General features: G+C 36.1%; 1 protein-coding gene across 1 annotated transcript in view; it reads right to left on the bottom strand.

The window, feature by feature from the left end:
• Positions 1-519: 519 nt before the first annotated feature.
• Positions 520-9,817, bottom strand: part of Pikfyve (phosphoinositide kinase, FYVE finger containing) — an 81,165-nt gene continuing 71,867 nt past the window's right edge. Inside the window, exons 33-40 of the mRNA XM_013016748.1 lie at positions 8,092-8,256; positions 6,718-6,777; positions 5,618-5,794; positions 4,813-4,916; positions 4,005-4,133; positions 2,729-2,990; positions 2,228-2,302; positions 520-1,707 (exon numbers count right to left, since the gene is read on the bottom strand). Of these exons, the coding sequence (XP_012872202.1) occupies positions 1,592-1,707; positions 2,228-2,302; positions 2,729-2,990; positions 4,005-4,133; positions 4,813-4,916; positions 5,618-5,794; positions 6,718-6,777; positions 8,092-8,256 (1,088 nt within the window). The 3' untranslated portion in view covers positions 520-1,591. The remainder of the gene's footprint in view (positions 1,708-2,227; positions 2,303-2,728; positions 2,991-4,004; positions 4,134-4,812; positions 4,917-5,617; positions 5,795-6,717; positions 6,778-8,091; positions 8,257-9,817) is intronic.

The raw sequence follows: 9,817 nt of genomic DNA, 5'->3' as shown, positions 1-9,817 counted from the left end.
GTAATCCTAGCTACTTGAGAGGCTAAGATTTGAGGCCTGCAGTTCAGAGTCAGCAGGGGCAAGAAAGTCTGTGAGACTTTTTTCTCCAATTAACCACCAAAAATCAGGAAGTAGAGCTGTGGCTCAAGTGGTCAAGTGCTAGCCTTGAGCAGAAAAAGTTCAGGGCCCTGAGTTCAAAATTCTAGGACCAACACACACAGAAGGAGGGAAAGAGGGAGGGAAGGAGGGAGGAAGGGAAGGAGGGAAGGAAGGAAGGAAGGAAGGAAGGAAGGAAGGAAGGAAGGAAGGAAGGAAGGAAGGAAGGAAGGAAGAAAGGAAGGAAGGAAGCCATTAAGTTCCTTAATGGAGCTGGGAAGGTGGCTCAGTGGTAGAGTGCTTTGCCTTGCATGCATGAGGCCCTGGGTTCAATTCCTCAGCAACACATAAGCAAAAAGAAAAAAGATGGAAGGGGCACTGTGGCTCAAGTGGTAGAGCGCTAGTCTTGAGCTACAGAGCTGAGGGACAGCGCCCAGGCCTAAAGTTCAGGCCCCATGACCAGACCGCCGCCCCCCCCCCCCAAAAGAAGTTCCTTACTAAGAATAACTTTATATATTGAAATTTCTGAATAGCAGAACCAGGTCAATGTACAGAAAATTAAAAAGCAGTTATGTCCACAGAATAGACTTTTGTAACTCTAGCCACCACTTAAATTGCTGGTTGTGTTGAAAGATACTTACTATGGTTAGAAGCAACTAAGTGCTTCCTTCTCACCCAATTTCCTGAATTGGGTCTGATTTTTTTTTTTACATCAAAAAATGCTTTATTAATTAAAAATCCTTTAGGGATTCAGTAATTCTAGACTCATTTATTACGTTTCCCTGAAAATGAGAGAGAAAAAACAGAAACCTAAAAACTGAGCACTTGCAGATAAGTGCATTTAACATATTAATTACACAAAATAAGCTTTTAACAACAAGCTTTTAAGAATTACTCCAACATAAAGGGGGTATAAAATTAATAGTGTAATTCTCATCATCTACTGAGAAGATAGAATTTTAATATACCACATACACTTGAAGCTGGGACATTCAGAACATGGCAGGATTCTCAACTTAAGCCAAATTTCTCAATAAAAAACAGGGCTATCCTGTTTAACATCACATTAACAAATGAAACACTTATTTTTTTAAGATTTCAGAACTCCTAATAATATATAACATTAAATTATTAGATATGAAACATACACCAAATTCAACAGTGCTACAAATGCTTTCTAGGTAAAGAATGTGTGAAATGTGAGAGTTACAGGGACAATCACAATCTATTTAAGATAGCGTCTGCTTCTTCAAACAATTCAGTTAGCAAATTACAAGAACTCAGTTTTTCATCTTATCTTCTGGTCTCTAATCTTTGCCATTTGAGATGGATCTGGATTTAGCTGAAGTGTGAATATGTCAGACAGCTTCCAAATCTATGGACAGTTTAATTCGAAGGCATCAAAAAACAAAGAGCAAATTAATGGAGTTTGTACCCTTCTGTTATAAACAGTCTAAAGACTCATGACACTGAAAGGTCTTTGTATCATAGTCTATTTCAAATGATGTGTTAGATTTTAGCAATTCAGATCCAACCCTGTCCAGTGGTCTGGTACCATGAGGAAATACTTGTCCATTGCTTCACAAAACCTAGTCCGATACAACTCTGGAGAGACTACAGTGGGCATTTTACCTAAGATTATGAAAGACAAAGGGAAAGAAGTTGTTATACATTTATAATTGACTGAACAACTGCCAATCACCTATGCTTTTCACATAAAAGTGCCATCCATATGCCAGACAGTCTGAGAACGTAGGTAGGGCTACAGTGCTGTGCCACCTGGCGCAGGGCAGGCCCCTTCCTGAGGGCAGTTTCTTCTTCAAGAGATGAGCTCGAGATATCTAAGTGCACAACTTAGGCTAGCAGCACTTTAAGAACTTCAAGATAACTAGTGTTAATCAACAACTAGCTCTTATTCAGAATCTCTGGCTTTAAATAAAAACCCTTATTTGAAAACCCCTAGGATTTTAAAACAAATTTAAACTCAGTATTTTCCCACTTACATAATTCCTGTCATCTAGTTATTTTGGAAATTATAAAATAACTACGTAATTTTTAACTTAAAAAAATCAGCGACTACTTTTTAAGTCATAACTAAAAAGGAAAACATAGGAGTTAGCTTGAAGAGTAAAGAAAACAAACACTTGCTCACCTTGTCCACCTAAAATTCCTGTTGATTTCACAACCATCTCAAGCTTTTTGTCCCATGTAAATGTTCTAATATAATCTAAGAGGGGGAGGAAACACGCAAAATAAGCACCGGTTTTGTAAATAAACATAGGCATATAAAAACATCCATGACTATTATTACTTCTATGAGAATGAACTTTATTAAGTGCTAACACTATGCCCACTGCTACTCTGTGTTTTCCCCCACATCAATCTGTTTAATCCTTACAACAATAAACCAGGGCCTTCTTTTTAAGTAATTTTAAAAAAATCTTCATATTAAATATTTTCATATTTAATGTAGACAATGGAAATAGAAATAAGGAAAATGGATACAATGGACTAGAGTGAAAAACCATTACTTTTGAAATCTAAAATGAAAGTTTGTGGAAATATACTAAGCTACTAATAGGTCCAAGTTCAAAAAATTCTTATGATTTATTCCAGCTTCAACAGTGTGTTATGAGTATTGCTATTGACTTACCTATAATTCCAACTACCAACTCATTGTTTGTATCATCTCGCCCAACCAGCAAAGAATAATCTATAATGAGGTGGCTGGAAAGGAAATGAGAGTCACTGTGGATGGAAGTTCTCAGTACAGCTTTAGAATGAGAACGAATATACAGAGGGTTGTCCCGAACCATCTTTAGGAGATTTTCATCCAGCAGGACCACATCACAACTCTCTTTCCCAGTGTCCATTTTTACATTTCGATTCCTAAGTGAACCCTTCAAATCAAAAACCTAACAGAAAAAAAAAAATATTTGTCACTTATGTGCAATGTTACAATGCTTAACTAAATTAAACTAAAAAGGCAAAAACACTCATTGTAGTCTCTACTATTAAATTTCTTTACAAAATTTAATTATAACTTTTATAATTTAAATCATTAAATGCATGGCAATATTTTCTTACACATAAAAGACAGAGTGATATGATTGTATCATATGAAATTCTCAGATTCTGAGTTACTCAAACAATTTGGCAATAATCTGTTCCATTTAAGAACCTTCACAAGAAACTCCAAAAAAAAAAAAAACTGATCATAAAGCAGTAAAAAGCAAGAGATGCAAATAATCTCAGAAAATTAAAATTTTTACACCAACCCCCCCCCCGTGCAATTACTTATGGCAATGCAGAAGCAACAGCTATGAATAGGAATATTCAAGTGGCAGGAAAAGCAATGTACTCAAAGGTGAAGGTCTGCACAACATTCTGCAGACCAGTGCTGCTTGGCTTTTCCTGGCTAATGATGATGCTGAGGAGCCAGAATGGTTACTAAGCACCTAGTTTACTTGAGCTCAGACTCTTCTTATACAAAAATATGCAAAATGAAGAAAGCAACAACTGGGTTATAGTCAGGCACGAGCTCTTTATCTTCAGACTGGAAACAGTGTGAGGACCAGCTCTTTGAAGAGCATTGCTGTAGCTCTAGACAAACCTGAAATCTAAAAGCAACAAAGTGACTTTGATAAGGTACCCAATCTCTGGGTCTCAGCTAATTCATTTTAAAACTGACATGGCAAATGTAGATCCACTTTCTTAGTCTACCAATTCTGTGACTCTAAAATATTGGAAATGTAAATTTAAGAAACAGGTCATAAATAATTTTTCTTTAGACTGTCTTTCAATAAGTTTAAAAGTTACATGTATTATTAACCAAAACTAAATTATTTACCATAAAATAGGGTAGTAATTGGATTCACTGTATTTAAGAACCAGAAATACAAAGTGCTTCACATAGTACAGTATCTTACCTGAGCCATCTTTCTCCCATAGAAAAGATTTTCCATGACAAGGAGGTCTAACTTCTTCTCAGTATTGTTCTGAGAGTTCTTATAACCAATTCTGTAAACTCCAAGAATTTTGGCCAGAGCAGTAGGCCTCTATTCAAAAACAAAAAACAAAGATGAAAGCTAACACTTTAACCATAAGGATTATTTGTAATTTAATATCAATGGCTGCATTATTCATGTAATAAACAAACATGACTTTTTATTCATATAACAAGAGGACTTTGAAAGAAATCTCACCCTGAGATCTCATAAGTTAGTGTACCAGCAATGCCAATAAAAATAGTAGATCTTTCAATTCTCCAGAAGATGAGCGTTCATAGTTATTTAAACTCAAAACCTTTACTATGACATGTAATTTCCCCTTAATAAACATGTAATAAAACATAATTAGAAAAGTAAACAAAACTATTAACTTCTTTATAAGTTCATGGGGTTGTGAGTTCAGTGCTCAATGACAAGTAGACACAAGTCTTTCTCATCAATTCTCAACAAATGACAAATTACTAAATGTACAACTAATTTCATCTAGTTTTAATATTTTAATATATACACCAATTAAAAGGAACTTGCTTGAAGTCATTTGATGCCTCAGTGGCAAGGACAAAAGAAATAAAGTTTGAAATCTCTGCATTCTATTGTATACCTCATAGCATAGAGAGATCTAAGTATGCTCTGCTCTTATCACAGGAAAACTGACAAGAGGACTAACCTTCAAGATGTGAAAAAGACAAGTAAACTTTCAGTATACACCAAGAGTTAGGATTTCTACCTTTTGTTGCACAGCATTTGTAATATAATTGAAGTAGTGTGGTGCAAAGTCGAGGAAAGACTGGACTTCCAGACGAGGCATTTGCTTCAGAATGAATCTATCATCTATAAAGGCAGAAAGTTCATGTACACTAAGACATAATATATATTTTCAACTACAATAAATAATCCTAGAGGTCCCAAATTATCTGCTTGATTTTGTTTTTAAGGAGTATTTTTTGCTGTCACAATGGAATTTTTTATGAGAACACAGCTTTCTTTTGAAAAGCTAGAAGGGATCCTCTAGCTTCTACTTTTGATAGTACCACAGTCAATTTCATTGTTAGATCATTTAAATTTTTGCACTATCAAGTAAAATTTCATCCACCTCGCTGCTAACAATCCAGTAAGTCAGATTTATGAAAGTTCTTTTCAGGTAGCAAAATTCTTGTAATTTCTTAAATAATTTTGCTTTCTGTGGACAGAGAGAATAATAAATATAAACGGTCATAATATTCTGTAAATATTCCCATATTGTTCTCTCATCAGTTCATTTGAGTTTTGTACAAGTTCTATTTCTATCTACATTTAGAGAACTCAGAACTAGACAGTTTAATAATGACTTCATTGTCTTAGTCTCATTACAAAAATGTATGTGCTTATCTTTTAAAGAAATATCACATCTTCTCACAAATAGAAATATAGCTAGAAAACGTTATAAACAGTCAATACTGTAGTTTAACAGTTCAAGTAATGTGTGAATGATCTCAAGGGGAAAAAAATGGACAATACTAACCAGTAAATGATTAAAAAAAAAAAAGACTTACCTTCCGTGGCATAGAAGGCAGCTCCCGATTTGCCCCCTCGAGCCTGCCAGGGGGAGGAGTGGGACAGGGAGCGGATGAAGTCTTCCTCACTGCTGCCCAGAATCACTTCACGCATCTTATGGAACTCTCCCGCATAGTACAGACGGCAGTAAAACTTGGCATTAGCATCAGAAAACTCTACACAGAGAAGTTAAAAAAAAAACTCTTTTAATAAGTCGGAAAATGTCTGTCTATTCCACCAAGCACTGAATGCCACCATTTAGGTTTTTCTGTGACCAGTGTCTTTTAGGTGAAGTCTAAATCCCCATATAGCACAATTTGGATAAAGTGATCTTCAGAGTGATTAGAGAACATTATCTACTCACTATTACTTATTTGCAAAATAATTAAAAGTTCTAATTTCACACTGGCTATTATTATTTTATACCAATTTTGTTGCTGTTGTTGTTAGTCATGGGGTTTGAACTCTGGGCCTGGGAGCTATCCCTAAGCTCCTCAGCTCAAGGCAAGCACTCTACCACTTGGGCCACGTACCACTTCTGGTCTCGCAGACTTTCCTGTCCAGGCTTGCTTTGAACCTTGATCCTCAAATCTCAGACTCCTGAGTAGCTAGGATTATAGGCGTGAGCCACCAGCGCCTAGGTGAAATTCTTAATAAGCATCTTAATGTCTGTGAATCTTAGTGGCTCTCAATGACCTAGTTAAAAAATTCTTAAATATTAAAACTTAAAAGTAGAATTTTTAAATTATAATGAAATTTATAAATTAAATGATACATATTCCAAATGAAATTTATAGATTAATTAAACCTATTTCAACATAGATTTAATATGCATTTCTGAAATATTCGATAGGCATGATGGGTACCTATAATCCCACCACTTGAGAGACTGAGGTAGGAGCACCATGAGTTATAGGCCAAACTAGGCTACAAAGCAAAACTACATCTCACACTCATGAACAAACCAAAAGCAAGAAGAAGGGGCAGGATACTAATCGAGTACAAATCTAAAAATCTCACATAATGGAATTTGCTCAGTTATGGTCACTTTATATATATTATTATATATATTATATTATATATATTATTGCATACTTACGAAGTTCTATATGAGGATTTGTGAGTTGTTTCTTTTGTGTATCTCCTCCATCTATTTCATCTAAAGATTTAATATCAGGAATAAAAGTAAAATTTTAGATTAAATTGTCCTTTCTTTTCCCGGATACAGCAACACAAATTTGCAAGACAACTATAAAAAGATTTGAGTTAGGCCAGGCACCAGTATCTCATGCCTGGAATCCTAGATACTTGGGAGGCTGAGGCATAAAGATCAAAGTTCAATGCTAGCCAAGAAAGCTCTGAGAGATACCATCTGCAATTAACTAGGTAGGTCTGAAGAGATGGCTCAAATAGTAAAGTGCTAGCTATGAGCAAGCAAAAACAAGCTCCCCTAAGCCCCATTATAGAAAAAAAAATTGAGTTAAGTTACTACCATATAAGCACTGTATTCAGATGATTACAATTAAATGTATATGATTTTATGATCACTCAATGTGTTAAAAAAAAAAAGAGAAATGAAAAGAGAATTTGGGTTGAATACTTTTTCTGACATTTAAGTGATTCCTATGGTAACAATACAGTAACTCAGCTCTTACAGTATGAATTTCCTAGCCTTTTTTTTTTTTTTTACAGTGCTGGAGCTTGAACTCAGGGTCTTGTGATTACTTGCTGGTGCTCTACCATTTGAATCACATCTCCATTCTTCTTTTTGCTGGTTGTTTTGGAGATGGGGGTCTCCAAGACTTTTATGCCCACGCTGATTCTGAACCACAGTTCTCTGAATCTCAGTTTCCTGAGATATAAGGAATATAAGCACAAGCTACCAGTGCCTAGCTCCATGGCTTCTCTATAAAGTATATGATCAGGTTTTCCCAGGTGTATGGAATGATGTTTCCCTAGCTCATTAGTCTTAATTAGTTTTTTTATTTTTATTTTCCTGGTCTTTCTGGCAAACCTACTGCTAAATCCACTGTGTTTATGGTAGATTCATTTTAAAATAAATGTAGATATAAATAGCCAGTCTTCCAGAGATCAGAAAAGGAAGAAAACATAGGAGAAAGAGTGAAATGGAAAAAACTTGAGTATATATTGTAAGTTACATAACAAGACAGATGATTTACATGCTGGATGTCATTTAGCCCTCAGTCAAGCTGAGAAGACTCTGTTTTTGCCTCTTTATAAGCATGGCAACCAAGGATTTCTGGTTCTACCACAGTAAGTGAAAATAACATCTGAAACCAGCTGGACTCTCCAAGCATCACGTTATGGCATTGCTACCCACCATACTGACAAGTGAGAACACAGGGAAAGCTCTACTTTCAGCAACAAGATCTAGTGATGCCCATAAGAAAGAACTGAAACTAAAAATTAAAATTAAAACTGAGAATAAGTACGTTTGGTCTACTTAACAAACCTTGGGGCTCAATGCCTTGATTTTCCATGCCTTCCTTGCCCGTCTGCCCAACCTGGTAGTAAGCACTATCTGCTCCACGTAAGGTCTCTCTCTTCTGTGAAGACAGATCAGGGCTTTTCCCTGCTGTCCCTCTGAAGAAAGACAACATTCCAGAAGCCTTCTTTGCTGAAAATAAGAAGTAACATTAATTTTAAGTACAGGTTGTTGTAATAAAAAATTTCAACTTTGTTAGCAGTTACCACTATATATACCTAGTAAACCAGAGTTACAGAAATATTTTTATTTGCACAGATTATCCCATATGCTGTTACAGGTGTTGTTTTTAGGTAGTTAAGTGCCCTTATTATCAGAACTAGGAGAGTAGGGCTCAGCTAGCTGAATATCACAGTGTGAGAAATGTTCCAGAAGGCTCTTCAAAAATGTTTTTCAGCCAGGCTCTGGTGGCTCACGCCTGTAATCCTAGCTACTCAGGAGGCTGAGATCTGAGGATCTCGGTTCAAAGCCAGCCCGGGCAGGAGAGACCATGAGACTCCTATCTCCAATAAACCACCAGAAAACCGGAAGTGGCGCTGTAGCTCAAGTGGTAGAGTGCTCGCCTTGAGCTGAAGAGCTGAGGAACAGTGCCCAGGCCCAGAGTTCAAGCCCCATGACCGACAAAAAAAAAAATGTTTTTCAACCATACCATGAGCAAGGGTAAGTTAATTTTGATAATATTTAATATAGTTAAAAAGTAAACACAAAACTATTTCAAAAGCTAAATTTTAATAAATTAACGTTTTTTATCTTGTGTTCCTGTATTTTAACAGGAAAACCTTTTGCATATAGCATCTTTCAAAATTGAACACTACAGGATGTCCAAGAATTTATGAAAGTTTGTTCTTTAGTTTTCTTTTTTCTTTTTTTAAAGTGGTATTTTGATTGTTTTTAAGTAGTTTTGCGAAGGAGTTAAATTCACCACAGCATTTATGAATACAGTGCATCCTGATCAATGTCACCCCTGTCAACATTCTCACTCACCCCTCTCAACCCAGCTCTTCCCTCCCTTATTTTTTTAAGTTATGTATTGATTTTTTTGCCATTTAGTTTTATTTCTAGTCTTTAGTTTCAATCATGTTATTAGTGTTGATTCTAATACTGTAAATTCATCAATTACATTATTATCTTGTTGTTATTCTCAGAAAATATAGTTCATCATCTCAACTCCAATGTGGATTCTTGCAAGAAAAAAGAGTTTTTTGTAGGGGGAGCTATGTGTAGAGGCCAAAGAAACAGATCATGGCTTGTACCAGGGTACACTGCTGCTACCTTCATGATCTCTTATACAGGTACAGGTGCCTGTAGGACTCACTTCTGACCACTAGACTGAAGGAGGCAAAGATAATATAGTCGCATAATACAAGACAACAGGTACACCTTGTCCCCTTCTCTCCTGCTCTCTGTCTCAAATGTAAATAAAATCAGAATATTTTTATCTATGAGGAAAACTTAAGACAATCCAAGAGAAACTATCCACTATATATTGTTATAAGAATACTGTGCAGGGTTGGGAAGGTGGCTCAGTGGTAAAACGCTTGCCTTGCATGCATGAGGCCCTGGGTTCGATTCCTCAGTACCACATAAACAAAAAGAAAAAGGCTGGAAGTGGCACTGTGGCTCAAGTGGTAGAGCACTAGCCTTGAGCTGAAGAGCTGAGGGACAGCGCCCAGGCCCAGAGTTCAGGCCCCAC

This window comes from Dipodomys ordii, unplaced genomic scaffold (genome assembly GCF_000151885.1).
Source record: "Dipodomys ordii isolate 6190 unplaced genomic scaffold, Dord_2.0 Scaffold1, whole genome shotgun sequence".
NCBI lineage: Eukaryota > Metazoa > Chordata > Mammalia > Rodentia > Heteromyidae > Dipodomys > Dipodomys ordii.
Note: the sequence above shows the minus strand (reverse complement) of the source record. Positions and strands in the feature narration are given on the sequence as shown.